At 39.1% G+C, this 18,164-nt stretch overlaps 1 protein-coding gene and 1 pseudogene across 1 annotated transcript; one reads left to right on the top strand and one right to left on the bottom strand.

Annotated features, from left to right (window-relative positions):
* Window positions 1-7,463: 7,463 nt before the first annotated feature.
* LOC104441522 (MATH domain and coiled-coil domain-containing protein At1g31390) lies at window positions 7,464-15,996 on the bottom strand. The gene is made up of 5 exons (XM_039311665.1): window positions 15,841-15,996; window positions 15,532-15,707; window positions 9,445-9,730; window positions 8,825-8,985; window positions 7,464-7,894 (listed from the first exon to the last, which is right to left on the bottom strand). The coding sequence occupies exons 2-5, from the start codon at window positions 15,647-15,649 to the stop codon at window positions 7,728-7,730; spliced, it is 732 nt and encodes a 243-aa protein (XP_039167599.1). The 5' UTR covers window positions 15,650-15,707; window positions 15,841-15,996; the 3' UTR covers window positions 7,464-7,727.
* On the top strand, window positions 10,509-12,732 carry LOC120292899 (annotated as a pseudogene).
* Window positions 15,997-18,164: the final 2,168 nt, after the last annotated feature.

Genomic DNA, 18,164 nt, shown 5'->3' with positions numbered 1-18,164 from the left:
ATTTGATCTCTACAACAGTAAAGATTTAGCATTTTATCCTTCTTTGCTATTGGGAGGATAGTAGATAATATTACTAAAAATTGATGATAGATATATATTAAAAAAGTAATCTGGAATTTTGAAGAGTAAACATCTCATTTGGAAACTAACTTTATAATAATGTTAAATTTATTTGCACACCTGCCCGCACACATACGTACATACATTTAGGGCACACATGACAAAATTTTTGGAAGAGAAATCAATTTCTTGCTAGAAATTGATTTCTTTATTTTTATTTCCGGACAAGTTTCTAAGCAAAGAAACGCATTTAATAACGATTCAAAATTTTTGTTTTTGGAATAAAAATTTCATTTGATAACAAAATAAAATTTCCATTTCAAAGGGTGGTGATGGTCGGCATTGGGGGCCAGCATCCGGCGGCTACCGACCAACGACAGGCCGAGGGGGGTGGCTGAGTCCAGCTGCGGGTAGACGGAGTTTGATGGCCGACGTTCGGTGTCTGCCGTCCGCCGTCCGATGGCGGGCGGATGGAGTTTGGTGGCTGGTGGCCAACGGCTAGCAACAGACGTCCGGCGGTTGACGATGGGCGTCCAAAGATCCCACGGGTGGCAAACAGGGCAATGGGCGGTGACGAGAGTGAACGATAAGAAGAGTTTTAATTTCTCACTTTACGTTACCAAACATATTTCCATTTCAAATTTTTTTCCAGGGAATAGAAACAAAGAAATAGGAAATATAAATTTTGTCATGCATGCTCTTAGTTTTAACCGTTCCACACGAAGGGAGATCTTTCTTTGTAAGCTTTTGCAATGGGCAAAATATTTTGAGAATTTCTTTCAAATAGTGGACAATGCCAAAAAATTGCTATATTAGCTTATGAAGCATATTCTCATTTGGAAACTTTATAATCAAATAAAATTTTAAAAAGTAATAGACATGAATTATTAAGACTAACAAATAAAGTGAAGTTCCATTTCCCACATAGCTATATCTACTCTTGTTTTGGAAGTACTTGAACAAGTTGAAAAAGACCCTCCCGACCATTAAGGGTGTGCATGACGAAATTTCTGGAGTAGAAATCAATTTCTGACATGAAATTGATTTCTCAATTTCAATTCCTTGGATGAGTTTATAAGCAAAGAAACGTGTTTGATAACGACTCAAAATTTCTATTTCTGGAATATAAATTCGTTTGATAACAGACTAAAATTTCTATTTTTAGGAGGGGCGGTTGGCGTCTGACAACCAGCATCTCACGGGCAGCGGGTGGGTAGTGGGTGGTGATGAGAGTGACGAACAGGTTTGGAATAGAAATCCGTTTGATAATGCAATTTCATTTTTCTATTTCTGGAACCGATTTCTATTTTAGAAATAGATTTGGAGCAGAAATCAGAAGTTAAAATTTTTAGTTTTTCTATTTCTAGAACAAAAGTAAGAAATAAAAACTCTTATCATCGTTCACTCTCATCACTATTCGTCGCCCACTCGCAGCCCGTGGAATGCTGGACGCTTGCCGTTAGATGCGGCCACCGTCCCTCTAGAAATAGAAATTTTATTCTGTTATCAAACGAATTTCTATACTAGAAAAATAATTTTTGAGTTGTTATCAAACATGTTCTTTAATCGGAAACTCGTCCAATGAATATAAATTGATTTTTGGAACAGAAATGTTGTCATGCGTACTCTAAGTGCGGTAACTCTTGGCGGCTCATATTGTCCACTCTCAAATTGGATTTCGATGTTGTTTTCAACATTGGAATCAACATAATGTTTTCTATGTTCATGAACTCTTTCATAAGTTTCTTAAATTTTTTATCTTTTATCTGAATCTAAGAAATTACGAGTTTTATTTCGAAATTTGTTAGCTATGGAGTTGCCCTTTTTGAGCAATGACAAATTTTCCGATGGGTAATCGCAACTTATATGGAGCCAATAACAGGATGGTGCAGCTGCACTTTGGAATAATGTAAAAAATTGAGTCAAAAGAAGGGTTCCAGCTTTAATGTTATAGAGGGATCTTCCATAATTCAGGATCACTCTCACTCACTGTCTAGATTGTTCTTTAAGATGCAAATGGGCCAGCGAGGCGTTTAGTGCCTTCATGTTTCCGATCTTCTTTAGACAACCATTTTCTTAAAAGTTTAACTTCGAATTGCTTGAATTCATGTGGAAGAATGAAAAGGCGAATGTTTCCAGAAGAAAAAGGCCAAAAATCCTAACTAAGCGGAAATAAGATGCGAGTCATGTGACATTATTTGGATAAACACTAACTGTACGCAAGTAATAAATTTGATTCTTCACCCAAGATTTTCCATTAAACTTTCTTTTGCAAATACGGTGACATTGGTGTTCTTTATATTAATCCTGATTCCGCTTTTTTTATAATGATGTTCTTATTATCGAAGTGGGAATCCTCATGGTGTCGGTCAAGGTCGTAGGAGTTTGACAGCATTAACCTCATATCATTCCCTTTAATGGTGTCATGAGTTCCTTGAGAACAATGTCTATCAACCAATTTGTCGGTGGACCTTTTCCCCTTAATATGGTTTCTCACTCAATTTGATGGAGTGCAATTCCACCAATTGATGCATTCGTTGTTGAATTGTACTAGAGCCAATTAAGAATCGTCCAAGTTCAATTCTCCAAATTCATACGAGTGGGTATTTTCATTATCCGAACTACACCCGGTTCAAGAATCGGGTGGGGAAGCCCGGTTGTTTAACAGAAGGACCACTCCGATTCCGAAGAAGAGAAGGACGGATAATCCCGAAGAGGAGCAAAAATGTAAGTCCGGGACCGATAACAGCCACATTTCCAAGCATTTAGCAACGAAACATGGGCAACAAGTCAATAGATGCATGTTATGGGAGACAACCGCATCTCCGAAAATTGGAGAACACCATCAAAATAAGTATGATAGCACGAAATCAACCAGGTAATCAAATTGAAGATAGACTCGACTGGTTTGGGAATTTGCCACTTTGTCAAGAGCCGTTCTAATGCTGGTAAGTGACGAAGCCGCCCCAACGCTGATGATGGTAAAACCATCGGCTACTCCATGGAGTTGAATGGGAAACGACCATCTAAGGTGCGATGAATTTATATTTCAATCCAAGACAAGTAGTAAGATGGGGGTGAAAATGACCAAATTAGTCTATAGCTTTTGAGTTTTCTTCTTAGCTTTATTTTTATTAACGGTAGCTACGTTGTTAATCATATCTTTGCATAGTGCTACTAGTTGCAATAGTAAATAGTCAAGTGTACAAGTGTAAGGGTAGTGGTTGTGCCATGATAGTGTGATCTATCGGTTGATAGGAGCAACATTGCTTATTGTAATTTGCTTTAATGTTTTACTAGTAGATTTCACTCTTTGCAGCTATTAGTTTGGCGAATGGACATATTATTTGGGATAAAAAACGAATTACTATAAATCTTAGTATGTTATCTTCTACCTCTTTATTATTAGCATCGCTTGTTGATTATTAGTAATTGTTCATCAGCATCACTTATGATTACATTAAACTGTTTCTGCTGATGGTGAAGTTTAACTTGTTATATTCCGCCAAAATTCTTCATATTTCTCATTGAATCGCTAGCCTCAACAGGGCCATCATTTACACCTAACGCCACAACACCGCGCTCCTTGTGAACGGTAAGTGGCGATAAGGAACGACCTTCACCACTCTTTCCTCGGGATCCTCACCGTTGGAACCCTACCGCCCTTCCAAAGGATGCTCACAGAGAGCTACGAGTAGACATGTTAGCATGCATGCAAACATCTTGACTCTACTGCAACACAAGAAAAGATCGTGACAATCTATAAAATGGCTCACAAGGATTTTATTATAAGCACAGCTCCGATTAAACACAGTTCGGAAACACAAAATATACTAAGCAAGCCCCAAAGAAATTACGATTCCACAAGGTTGTGGACATACTAGGCATCTTCCATGCACAAATCCGGAGCTTGGGTGCATCAAACGCTCCATCTAGTAATCAGATAAGAAACCAAATCAAGAAAACGACATACACATGGTTTCGGGGGAACCAATGTCAACGCCAATTTGGTGCACGCTAAGTCATCAAATCCATTCATCACTTCTCTCAACATTTGATATGACGAGGATTTTGACTTCAAACGCCAGTTCTTTCTCGTTAACGAAACCACCATTCGGTTTCTCGAGATCTTCCCACGGCATAAACTTTGGGCGACCGCAGTTGCAAGTTTTGTCAGAGAGCCAACCACTAATTGCCACGCCCCAAAAGAAATGCTTATTAATTCTTTTTCAAAAAAACTTAACATCACAAAAAACTTCAAATTCATACACAAATGACAAATTTAGCCCAAAACTTATTTTTGGATCATAAAAAATCCCAAATTAATACATATGTGGCTAATTTATTGCAAATTTATACGAGTAGACATGGTAGCATGCATGCTGTTGACACCTAAATTTTGGCGATCCGATCATTTATTTATTGCATAAAAAATTAGGGGTTGATTTTATCCCAGAAAAAATAATTAATTGCATAGCATATAAATTTAGGTGGATTTATTTTTAATTTGCATTTTTTGTTTGCATTTTATTGGACCGGTGATGGATGGGTTCAAATTTATGTTTATGAGCTCTAGTTCGGCAGGCCGGGCTAGACCCATGAAAGGAGCAAATTAGCCCAAGCTCATTATTTTTTTAATTAGTTATCCTCCAAGAAATTAATATTTGATGTGATATTAGGGTGAATTTTTGAAATTTAAAAAAATCGTATTGCAATCTTATCTTCAACAATAGGCAGTGATAAAATCAATAGAAGATATTCGGGAGATAAAAAGAATAAAAAAAAAATTGTGATAAGGAGGTTATAGGCAATCTTTTCGTCATTTGAAATATTCACGAAAGGATTGCATTTTGTTTTGGCCTATAAAAGGGTGTGTACGTAGGGTTTTAAAGGGAGCTTTTGGAGGTTTTTCTTTCGGTCTTCGAAAGAGAAAAGAGAAAAAGTGACCGGTCTGCAGAGAGAGATGACTGGTGAGTGACGTGAGAGAGAGAGAGAGAGAGAAAAAGAGAAAGAAAAGTGGGCCACCGTATCGTCTTCTTCGCGAGGGAGAAGCTCGAACGCGCCAGCCGCTGTGCCGGTACCGCGACGCCAGACACCACCGCTCCTCGCCGCCGCCGCCACGCTGCACCGACGGTCTTGTCGCTCCACCTCAGCCCTCACTGACGCCTGCGGTGCTCCTCGACGCCCGTGCCTGAGATCTGCTCGCGACCCAGCACCCGGCATTCCCTGCTCCGGTCGCGACCTCCGCCGTCCTTCCTCGACGCCACCGCCGCTCCACCGATCTCGCCCCCTACTCGCTGGCGGCCCACCAGCGCCTGAGCTCTTCTGCTGCCCGAACCTTCCGCCCAGACGCAGCAACGCAGCCCCGTCTTCGCCAGTGATCTGTTGCAGCCAGCCTAGCGCCTAGCTCCGCTCCTGCAGCTAGATCCGACCACCGCAACCTCCGACCAGTGACCCGACTCCGCAGATCTAACGATCCGACGACCTGGTGTTGCCTCTGCTGCGCCCATGAAGCTGCGGTCGCTACTGAGCCGCTGCACCAGTCCGACGGAGCCATCGTCGCTGCTCGTCTCCGCCTGCCTGCTGCATCCCCTTTGCCGGTGCCCGAACACTGGTGGCTTCGCCCGTGCCGCCCCTGTCCCGCCTGACCCGCGACCAGCTGTGCGTGCTGCCGCCCTTGCCAGAGTTCCCCTTTGCCGGACCGATTGACCCGCTGCCTTTGGAGACCCGCGAGCAAGCCGTGCTCGAAAAAAAGAAAAAGAAAAATCAAATTAGGTAGTTTTTCTTTTATTTTTTATTATTTCTTTAATATTCTATTTTATTGGAATTGTTCCTTAATATATTATTGATATTCCAACATGAAATAGTCCCTCAAGCTAGGGATTGACAGTCCGATTTTCGCACCCGAAATCTGACTTGCAATCTCTTACAAAAATCGACAATCCAATCTCACGCCCAAGATTCGATTTGCGATTTAATTTTAAAATTTGTTAACTTGATCTCATGCACGAGATATGGTTCGCTAATTTTTGGATATTAACATTATCTTGCTTGATTTGATGTCGTGGTGTTCGGATCAATTTTATTTTCATAAGAGGAAAAAATCAAAAAAATTCGAATTAGGGTTAAGTTTGTTTTAGAATGTTCCTAGTTTTAGGGTTAGAATTGCAATCTTATTTTGAATTTTTAAATAAGAAAATCCAAAAAATGTTGAATTAGGATTAGGTTTGTTTTTTTTTTATTATCTTGCATATTTAGAATAGGAATTTTATTTTTGAATTATGGAAAAGAAAACCAAAAAAGAAAGCACATTCATTTAGGATGTTAGTTTTATCATTATTTGAATTGCATGTGAAATTTTAATTTCGAAATTAATAAAAACACAAAAAATCGTCACGCAGTCTTAGGGCATCTTTTTGTACGTCATTGCATATTAGAGTAAAATTGCACTTAGTTTAATTCTAAGTAATATTTTCCTTAATTCATTATAAATTTAGATATTAGATAGATTGCATTTTAGGATTACTTGGATTAAGATAATATTTTAGTTTAAATTAGGATTTGGCTTAACCTAATTCCTAATGCAAATTGAATAGAATCTTAATCTAGTGATAATTTTCACATTTTACCTAATTCCGAATTTCATGAAAAAATACAAAAATGTCTTAAGATAAATTAGTTTCAATTCCTAGGATAGATTGCATTCTTTTTTAAGAAAAAAATAAAAAATGTCATGCACGTCACTTAGAGATTGTTATTAGGTCCATTTAGTTAGAAATGTCATTAGAGTTAGGTCACTTAGATAATATTGCATCGCATATTGCATAATTCTCATTAAATAAGTGAAAAAAAAATTGCGTGTTAATTATAAACCATATCTAGGGTTGTTGATGTGGATTTTAATTTAACATTGCAGATGATTTCGTTGCTTTGAGGTAAGTTTTTGCAATTTATTTATTGTTTATCTGGGTGTTAAATCGTTGGATTGTACACCCGCATGGTAACCTCACATGTTAAAAAAATAAATTTAAAATCAATTTAAACTGCCTGCAAAAGCATTTTTGAAAATAAAATAATGGTACCGAAAGGGCATTAGAGAAATCTAGTGTAACCAAGTCCCCGTACCTAGAGCCTCTGGTTCGAAGAAGTAAAGTAATACTTTACTTGGTTTCTAATCGACCCAGCAAAAAATAGATTAGTGGCGACTCCTAAATAAAATCTATCTGCATATTAAGAATCTGAATATAAGTCGCGAATTGGTATGTGCTTGGGAGAGCCCGAACTAAGTTTAGGCTTAACAATCCATTAGCTAAATCCTAGGTGGTTTACACCCCCGAAAATTTGGTCGCGACACATGCAAACATCTTGACTCTACTGCAACACAAGAAAAGATCGTGACAATCTATAAAATGGCTCACAAGGATTTTATTATAAGCACAGCTCCGATTAAACACGGTTCGGAAACACAAAATATACTAACCAAGCCCCAAAGAAATTACGATTCCACAAGGTTGTGGACATACTAGACATCTTCCATGCACAAATCCGAAGCTTGGGTGCATCAAACGCTCCATCTAGTAATCAGATAAGAAACCAAATCAAGAAAACGACATACACATGGTTTCGGGGGAACCAATGTCAACGCCAATTTGGTGCACGCTAAGTCATCAAACCCATTCATCACTTCTCTCAACATTTGATATGACGAGGATTTTGACTTCAAACGCCAGTTCTTTCTTGTTAACGAAACCACCATTCGGTTTCTCGAGATCTTCCCACGGCATAAACTTTGGGCGACCGCAGTTGCAAGTTTTGTCAGAGAGCCAACCACTAACTGCCACGCCCCAAAAGAAATGCTTATTAATTCTTTTTCAAAAAAACTTAACATCACAAAAAACTTCAAATTCATACACAAATGACAAATTTAGCCCAAAACTTATTTTTGGATCATCAAAAATCCCAAATTAATACATATGTGGCTAATTTACTGCAAATTTATATGAATTTTTGTGTAGAGTTGCCATGTGTCATCCAACTCAATAATTTTATAGTAAAATTTAACAGAGGTTAACAAGTGACCAATTTGGGGTTTTTGTGATAATTTATCGCTCACGTACCAGTTTAGAGGCTTTGATAATAAAAAATGTAGTTTGAAGAAAATTTGTCACGAATATATCAGTTTGAAGTTTTTTAGGGTGTTAACCTTTTTTTTTTTGGGTTAAATTATAGACTTAGCCATATCTAATTAGCATACTCATACTCAATGTGGAACGATGAAGAGACATAGCATTATTCTTTCAAAAGGAGATATTCATGTGCTTATCTGGATTGTTGTTATGATACTCAAAGTTTGGGAAGTCAAATAGATTGGGCTTTGAGCCCTTTCCGGGAAGCCACTCGGAAATTTTCCTTTAAATAAGAATGACATTCATTTATAAAAGATCTTGGAAAAGATCTGCATGGTTTTCTTTTTTATTTTTGCGGGATTTATATATGGTAATACTTACATATATATTCGTTAGCCCATTTGTTTTGGATTAAGCAAACTGAAAGAAAAATATATATATGATTCAAATTCTAAAAAATCGTGCAAAAGTTAGGTGCAAAATTACCAGCAAACATTTGCATGTTGTAAAGTTTGATTAACAATAAGTAAAAGTGTGTGCATCGTAAAAAATTTATTTTGTAAAAAAAGAAAAGAAAAAGGAAAGTAAAACTCAATCTAGACACAGTTGTTGCAGAGAAAAAGAAAAGAAAAAAGTACCTGTTTCTTCCTTATAGTTATTAGTGTCTGTTTTGTTCAACACCCGCAATTTGGCTTCTACATACATTTTAATCCTCGGACGAAGGCCCTGCGCTTGTAAGTAAACGGACTGCCACTTCCCCTGCTGCGCCCCATTGCGCTGGCGAAACACCTTTAACTTCCTACACACGATAATCATAGTTAAAACAAAGATGAGTTATAGCTAATTCTAAAACTTTTTGTAAGAGTATAGCTGAATCCTAAAATTTTCAAAAAGAAAAGTGCACTAAAATCCTAAAACTTATGATAAAAGTATAATTGAGTCCTAAAATTTTCAAAAATGCATTCAAGTCACAAAACTTATTAAACAGTGCAATCAAATTTCAAAACTTGTTAGCATTTTCTAAAACTTGTTAACAATTTCCATTTATCAAGTTTAACGAAGTTGATGGGAAAGCGTGATTGCACCAACTTGGCAGGTTCAAGGACTTGATCCCACTTTTTCACAGTTTTATGGCTTAATTATATTTTTGTGACAAATTTTAAAACTTCTTGTGTATTTATTCCTGAAATTTAAAAAGAGGCAAAAGGCGAGTAGCTAATTCCATTTCATCGCCAACTTTTTTGTTCTGGGAATGTACCAATCCCACCCTCCGACTTTAAAGGCCTTGGAATACTGAGGGTGCTTGCTCGATGTGGAGAACTGTCGGATCTCGCAAGTGATTGTGTTTTGAGGCGGATCCTTGACGATGGTGAGGGTCTCCATTTTCCTCTTACTTTTGCTGACCATAACCTCAGCCCCAAATATGCAATGGTCGTCCTTGCAGTATCCATTTTCAGGATCGTTGAAAGTTTCCAAGGAAAGGAACTTAGGAAGCCCCAATTTGGTCGTTGCTTTACTGAATGCCCTCAGTTCCTTCCCTTTCTCTGCACACACATTTCCACAAGTTGATAAAAACTTGGTTGTCAATTCTAAACTATGATGACATTACCGGGAGTGTGATTTGTTGGTAATTTGTTTATAAAACAAATGAAGAGGTGCCTTGTCCCATATCGAAAAGATGTGAGTGCGCACGTGGACGAGATTTGGCACTAACCGACAATCATTAATTTTATTTATTGAAAATTCGGATTTATTTTTTATGTCTTTTCAACGTAACATTTGAGACGTACTTGTTCACGAAAGATTGTCTTTGTTCTTTTGTAACCTTTTGAAGGGTTGCCTCTATTCAAAAGACAAAGATAAGTACGTTTATTTTGAGATCAAAAACAAATATCTTCTTCCATTTTTTCGTTTTCTTTCGAGAGAAACTACAGCCATTGTTTCTAATTGTTTCCCATGAGAGACCATGGAAAAATACTAGAATTGCTATCCAGTATTCTCACTTGAGACTTTGTTGTATCCTGGAGGAAATTTGCCAGTGACCATTAGCAACGTAGTGGGGCAAATAAATCCTTAAAGAAAGTGATATCACGCCTCAAAGTCTGACTTGAGTACTCTAACGATCCGACTTCATTGTTCTACCCAATTCGAAGCCATATTTTCCCAACAATTTTAAGGATTTATTTCGCAACAATGGAGTCAAGTGGATGAAGCGCACAAAACGAGTTAGAGGTGTTCATATTCAACAAAGCAAGGCTGCATAATAATTCTTTACGTCCTCCACCGGAGCAAGTGGATATCGTCGAAATCACAGACCCTGCAATGCTGTCTTTCTCGGATGACCACCATCCTCTGGACGATGCTTCTGATCCTGCTCTGAAGGCTCTTCCTTCGTATGAGCGGTGATTTAGATATCATTATAATGTGGGAACACCATATATAGACAAACGCAGGCAAAAAAAAAAAAAAAAAAGAGATCTGTTGGAGGCTCTTGAGGGAGCAGAAGCGAGGGATTGAGCCTGGCGGTGGGCAACCCATTGGCGATAACGAGGGCTGCAATGGTGGCCATCACTCTGTGGGAGAGCCTATACACCTCCATTCCGCTTGTAAAACGAAAAACAAAGAAACGCAAAATGTTGGGCGAGAATGGAGATCTCACCTCGGTCTCTCTTTGCTATGCCTCTCGCAAAATAGGCACACACGCGAGCGCGGCACAGAGAGAAACGGAGGAGGGAAAGATTTTGCGAGGGTTCTTTCTGTAATGTGAGAGAGAAGTCAAAAGGGACACAGAGAGAGAACGAGACGAAGAGAAGCCGGAAGTAGGCTGCGGGGCCAGTGGCGAATCAAATCCGTGCAGTGGCAGAGGGAGAGTAAAGCGCATCTCAGACCGCCTCTTCTGCACAATTAGTCCCGCTTGCCCAATTCCATGAATTGGTGTTGGTTGGCATCTCTCATTTTCCAACCATCGTGTAGTTCCAATTCGTGCGGTAGTTTTGTCTCAGCGTAGAGGCATGTTTGAAAAGACATGGTTCTAGCTTCGTGCTTTTTTGCTCCTTACATATATATGCATGTCCCAGACAGCAAATGAACAAGTGCATAAAACTTTATGCTGCTTGAAAAAAAAAAAAAATCGCCAAGTTCTGTGTTTGATCATGCGTTGATGGTGTTTGCCATTAACTAATAATTTTTGTCACAATATCTCTAATGCTAGTTGGTTTTGTTTTTGACTTGAATTAAGTCATGTTAGTTATTTTCTCAGTCATTTCAATGATCAAATGCATTTTCTAATTCATCATTTTCTTTGTCTTATGTTTTATGCCCCGTGGTTACTAATGGTGGTTATGGGTGAGATGATGCTGCTGGATCCAAGGCCTAAATGATGATTATTACACGCATCGGCATAGGCCGATGAAGTAGACACGAAAATTTGTTGGTGGTGCGTGTCTAGCAAAATTGCCATGTGACGTGTACACTTACCGGGGGAAAGATACTATTTAGCAGATGGACCGAAGGCACCCTTTGAGTCTTTGGCTTGATTAAGCGAAGGGGACTTTGATTCTTTTTGCTCAAATTTCATTGAATCGAGGGAATCTATTTTTGATTTGTTTGGCAAAACGACAAGAGAGATGTCCGAAGGGTGTGGATGCGCATACAAAGAAATCGATGGCCGAAAAAATGAGAGAAATTGATAGGCGACGCCGCCAAGAACCAGGTCGCATGAATCCCACCAACTCCATCTCCGATGCAAATTGGTTGTTCGGGAGGAGATTCAGCGATCCTTCGGTCCAGAGTAATATGAGGCACTGCTCGACATCGGACGCCTGGTTCCGGCGAGGAACGTCGCAGTCGCACAAGCCGGCAGCGTGGAAAGTTGGATCTTGACTTTCTATTGCGATCTGGGAAGGTTCCGGCAGTTCCAAGTTCGCATTTTTCAGGCGTTGAAAATTCTCGGAATTTCCCCGTGGTTGCGCCATCACTCGCACTGCCACGAATGCCCGGTCTACAAGGCCCTTATACAAGAGGAGAAATTAGTCCCTCTTTATGGGAGGGAAGACCCAGACGGACCCGATATCCAAATCTTATCCACGAATTGATATCCCCAATCACCCATCCGGACAAAGGCCTGAAACTGCTCCGCCTCCAAACGCGAACCAGTTCGCGAATTATGGGTTTGGTTTAATGGGAGGGTTCATGCCGATGGCCTATGCTAGGATCGGGAACTTCACGCTATCTACTGCATTTGGTGGTCTAATCCCTGCTCTGTTCAATGTGCAATTCCATGGATTTCAAGATGCCACCGTGTATGGGACGACTTCGGCTTATCCATACGGCTTCAACACGTTCCACAGGGGTCATGCCCACGATTTTCCGCAGACGGCTGTGCGTGGACAGCAGGCTAATACTGTGTTGAAGAACCTTCTTCTACTCATCGGAGTCTTTGTGGTTCTCGCGCTGCTTTGTTGGTGATCTTACTTTGGATTCTCTTGGTGATGATTTCTCTTAACTCTCTTTATAGTTGTCGTCATGCTCCACGAGGCTTAGGCTAGTAAAGACATGTTCGTGTATGTCTGCCTGTGGTTTCCTGTTCATATTTGCATGTGACCGTTAATTTATTTCAAAAAAAAAGAAAAGGGATTGGAGGGAACAAAAAGGTGTTATTGGAGGGACTGGTTTCGTGGCTTCTTTGCTGATCAAGCTTTTGCTTGAGAAGGGCTATGCTGTGTATACCACTGTTAGGGACCCAGGTCTATTGGGTTTGTGTCCGATGCCATCGGTCTTGATGCTGGCCAGTGCAAGATTCCTATCAACATTATGTAGCATAGCCCTGATATTGCCCAAGCAGTCCACGACCTTCGTGCTCGATGTTGAGGAAGCCGAGACTCCGATCCACAAGATCAAGCACAAGGTATGGATCTTATTATATATTTCGGAAGGTTTCGGCTTATATGATATTGTTGATTCCGTTCCAAGAATTGTTTTTTCCCTTTTCAATCCTAGTTTATGTGCTTTTGATACCTCCATACTCGATTTGCTCGCATTTATTGGATTGTTAGAGAATGTCATTACATGCATGGGCTAATATATAGTGCTCTATTTATGGAGGCGATATAGATATATTAAATGGGTTTTCAGGTGTCCCTTGTTTGGTTCTAATGTGTTTTATTTGCTGTCCTTGCCCCTCATAGATTTGATTCTATGGAATAGCATAAATGAGCCAAGAGAGTAGAATGGCATTGATTTACTATTTTGATGTATGTATTTCATCGAGGATGAAAATTTGATGATGCATAATTTTGATTAATTACCTCTTGGAATATTCTTGAAGTGGGGCTATGTCCGAAGGGGACTTTGGAACTAACATGATTTGAATCATTGAGATTAAGAAGTATCTGACTTTCATTTTCAAAATGAAAAATTTGGGTGAAACAGATACTATCTTAAGTGTTAAAATTAAAAAATAGTGGGGGTTATCCTTTGAGCCAAAGTGATTCCATGGAGAAGATGTTGTATAAATTTAAACATCTTGTTTTCAAATATATAAGTACCCCATTTGATTCCTGGTGGAGAATTTTTAATGTGAGTGCTATGGGTCTTTAATATATGCGATACATTATACTAGACTTGATATTACTTTTTGTATATGCAAGTTGAGTAAATACTAATAATCCAAATATAGAACATGTGAGAGTTATCTTATTGTTCTATAATAATCTGGCTATATTAGAAGGATACGCCGATGCTATTTGGATTACAAGTGTGGGAGATGAAACTTCTGAATGGATCTTCACATTACGTGAATGTGTTGTTTCTTGGATGAGCAAGAAACAAATGTGCATAATTCACTCAACTATGAAATTTGAATCATTGCTTGGTAGCAACTGGGAAAGAGGCCGAATGGATTAGTAATTTGTTGTTGGATATCAAATTATGGCCTAATCCCTCATATTTCTATCCACTGTGATACTTAGGCTACTTTGGCAAGAGCCTATAATAGCACCTATAATGGTAAGTCTTAGACATATTAATTTAAGATATGAGTATATGAGACAATTGATTAAAGATGGTACTATAACAATTGTTTACGTGAGGTCAAGTAATAATCTTGTCGATCCTTTGACGAAGGCTTTCCCAAGACATATGGTAATAATGACCTCATAAGAAACGGGGCTGAAATCCTTTAATTGAAATCACCAATAATGGTAACCCGACCTTTTTCTAGAACATCACTAGTTACAAGGTTTAATGGGTAAGAACAAATTATTGAATGTGATTGTTTGATACTGACGTAGCCCTGATATGAGAAGTCAGTATCGTCTGTTACGTTTTGTAGGTTGAATTGAATTCTTAATGAAGTATAGTACAAACTTATAATGTGTTGATAGTAACAGAAACACATGGTAGATACTTCACCTATATGAGCTTAGAAGTGGTGCCGCTTCTTACGAAAGTTAGGGTTGCTTTCTAGAGAGCTCATGAAACAGGATCAAGCACAAGGCCATAATAGTGTGGAGTAATATAGAACTTCTCGCTGAAACAAGAGGTTAGTGTATGTGCGGTATGTCCGGTTCTATTATATAAAAGTACAAGTTTAAAGCCGAGCTACTTGTCACTTTGATAGAGCTTTGAGATGCTTACATTAAGTAAAGGTTTAACTCGAAAGAGACCTTTATGTATGTATATTAATCTCACGGAAATTTTGGCTGTATATTTCTAACGTTTTAATTTTTGTTTTTGTTTTATAAACAAAAGTGGGGGATTGTTGGTAATTTGTTTATAAAACAAATGAAGAGGTGCCTTGTCACATATCAAAAAGATGTGAGTGCGCACGTGGACGAGATTTGGCACTAACCGACGATCATTAATTTTATTTATTGAAAATTCGGATTTATTTTTATGTCTTTTCAACGTAACATTTGAGACGTACTTGTTCACGAAAGGTTGTCTTTGTTCTTTTGTAACCTTTTGAAGGGTTGCCTCTATTCAAAAGACAAAGATAAGTACGTTTGTTTTGAGATCAAAAACAAATATCGTCTTCCATTTTTTCGTTTTCTTTCGAGAGAAACTACAGCCATTGTTTCTAATTGTTTCCCATGAGAGACCTTGGAGAAATACTAGAATTGCTATCTAGTATTCTCACTTGAGACTTTGTTGTATCCTGGAGGAAATTTGCCAGTGACCATTAGCAACGTAGTGGGGCAAATAAATCCTTAAAGAAAGTGATATCATGCCTCAAAGTCCGACTTGAGTACTCTAACGATCCGACTTCATTGTTCTACCCAATTCGAAGCCATATTTTCCCAACATGATTTCATTGTCATTGATCATGAATTACACAATGGTCGGCCTGTGAAGATGACGTAGGTCCAACTTTCGTAGTTGAATGCGAAAAACTTGTAGTCAACCATGATCCTCTCATCGTCTCCAAGCTTATTTGGCTCCTCCATTGACAGATATAAGGACATAAATCCTGGATCGTTCCCCTCATGGTCCGGGTCTCCCTGGGGGTGAAGACATAGGCTCCTAAAAAGGATGGATTAGACGTTTAATTTAGCTATGCATCGATTGACCGTTGTATCTCTTAATTGAGTTCATTGGGGCTCCAAATGATACAAGCGTCGAGTCATATGAAGCAAAAGGAAATTCGAGAACTCACCATCCGTAGCCCCCAGCTTCAAAAACACCGGATTCATACTTGTGCAGTTCTAATAATTCTTTAACCGAATTTATCTCCACTTCATAATGAACTGGTGGAAGAGATCTACCGGCCAAATCGACAACACGTTCTGCCCAAAAAAACAAAAAACATCTAAGCACAACTGATTGTATTCTAGGTGATAGAAGGCTATTCAATGGCTCACCCCAATGGGCATAAATTGGCCCTTCCACTTTAGGTCTTTTAGACAAAATTTAAAGGTGAAGTATTGAATCCCAAAAGACTTGAGAATTGAAATCCTCTTTCTTGAGAAATCCGTATCTCTCACATGAAAATAGTGGGAATCCGTATCCTATTTCTTGAGATATCCGATTGAAGCAAACGAGACTAAGTTCATGGCAAGGTAAGATCTAACTTAACAATCATGAATAGTCATGGATGTAGAAAGGTCTTACCTGAATCTTCTAAAATGGCATTGCAGCCAAACAAAGTTTGTTGAAATGTTTAAAAGCAAAAGCATGACTTATCAAGAATAACAACAAAGACTTAAGGTTAAGAAAAAAATGAAAGTAGAGCGCAAACACAAAAAAATGAAGAGAAGTACTAGGTTGTTGCTCCACTGTATGCGGCATGTCTCTTAGCTTGCTCTTAGCTCTTCGTTGCCTCCTAATTTGCTTCTCTCTCTCTCAAACTGGTTGGAGACTTTGCTTGTCAATCCCAGCCACGATGGGGTTTATATGGAGCCTGTCGGGACAATAAGAGAGTAGTTTCCCAAACCTTTTAAGTATCCCCGACTTTTTTGCTAATAAAAGTCGAAAGAAGAGTTTCCCGTGCTTCGAACGTCCTCTTGTGGCCTCTTTCCTAGTAACCAACCCCATAACATGAAAAATTATTCTGTTCACACCTGAAGCCAAAAAGACACGTGGGCGGCCGGTGTAATGAGGCAATTGTTAATGAGAAAATATTAGATGGTCGGCGCACCAGCTCAGCGTCTCCAAGCTTATTTGGCTCCTCTGTCTGGACAGAGGAGAGAGAGAGCGCAGGGCTAGCGTGCAGGCTAGAGGAGAGAGAAAGAAGATTATTTTACCTGCAGAAATTCCATCTTCGCGAGCCGACTCCACAGCGCCACATGGACCAACGTGGTGCTGAGCTGGTGCGCCGACCATCTAATATTTTCTCATTAATAATTGCCTCATTACACCGGCCGCCCACGTGTCTTTTTGGCTTCAGGTGTGAACAAAATAATTTTTCATGTTATGGGGTTGGTTACTAGGAAAGAGGCCACAAGAGGACGTTCAAGCACGGAAACTCTTCTTTCGACTTTTATTAGCAAAAAGTCGGGGATACTTAAAAGGTTTGGGAAACTACTCTCTTATTGTCCCGACAGACTCCATATAAACCCTATCGTGGCTGGGATTGACAAGCAAAGTCTCCAACCAGTTTGAGAGAGAGAGAAGCAAATTAGGAGGCAACGAAGAGCTAAGAGCAAGCTAAGAGACATGCCGCATACAGTGGAGCAGCAACCTAGTACTTCTCTTCATTTTTTTGTGTTTGTGCTCTACTTTCATTTTTTTCTTAACCTTAAGTCTTTGTTGTTATTCTTGATAAGTCATGCTTTTGCTTTTAAACATTTCAACAAACTTTGTTTTGCTGCAATGCCATTTTAGAAGATTCAGGTAAGACCTTTCTACATCCATGACTATTCATGATTGTTAAGTTAGATCTTACCTTGCCATGAACTTAGTCTCGTTTTCTTCAATCGGATATCTCAATAAATAGGATACGGATTCCCACTATTTTCATGTGAGAGATACGGATTTCTCAAGAAAGAGGATTTCAATTCTCAAGTCTTTCGGGATTCAATACTTCACCTTTCAATTTTTTTCTAAAAGACCTAAAGTGGAAGGGCCAATTTATGCCCATTGGGGTGAGCCATTGAATAACCTTCTATCACCTAGAATACAATCAGTTGTGCTTAGATGTTTTTTGTTTTTTTGGGCAGAACGTGTTGTCGATTTGGCCGGTAGATCTCTTCCACCAGTTCATTATGAAGTGGAGATAAATTCGGTTAAAGAATTATTAGAACTGGACAAGTATGAATCCGGTGTTTTTGAAGCTGGGGGGTACGAATGGTGAGTTCTCGAATTTCCCTTTTGCTTCATATGACTCGACGCTTATATCATTTGGAGCCCCAATGAACTCAATTAAGAGATACAACGGTAAATCGATGCATAGCTAAATTAAACGTCTAATCCATCCTTTTTAGGAGCCTATGTCTTCACCCCCAGGGAGACCCGGACCATGAGGGGAACGATCCAGGATTT

The sequence above is a fragment of the Eucalyptus grandis genome, chromosome 4, assembly GCF_016545825.1.
Source record: "Eucalyptus grandis isolate ANBG69807.140 chromosome 4, ASM1654582v1, whole genome shotgun sequence".
NCBI classification, from domain to species: Eukaryota; Viridiplantae; Streptophyta; class Magnoliopsida; order Myrtales; family Myrtaceae; genus Eucalyptus; species Eucalyptus grandis.
The sequence above is the reverse complement of the archived record's forward strand: the minus strand, read 5'-3'. Positions and strand labels throughout refer to the sequence as shown.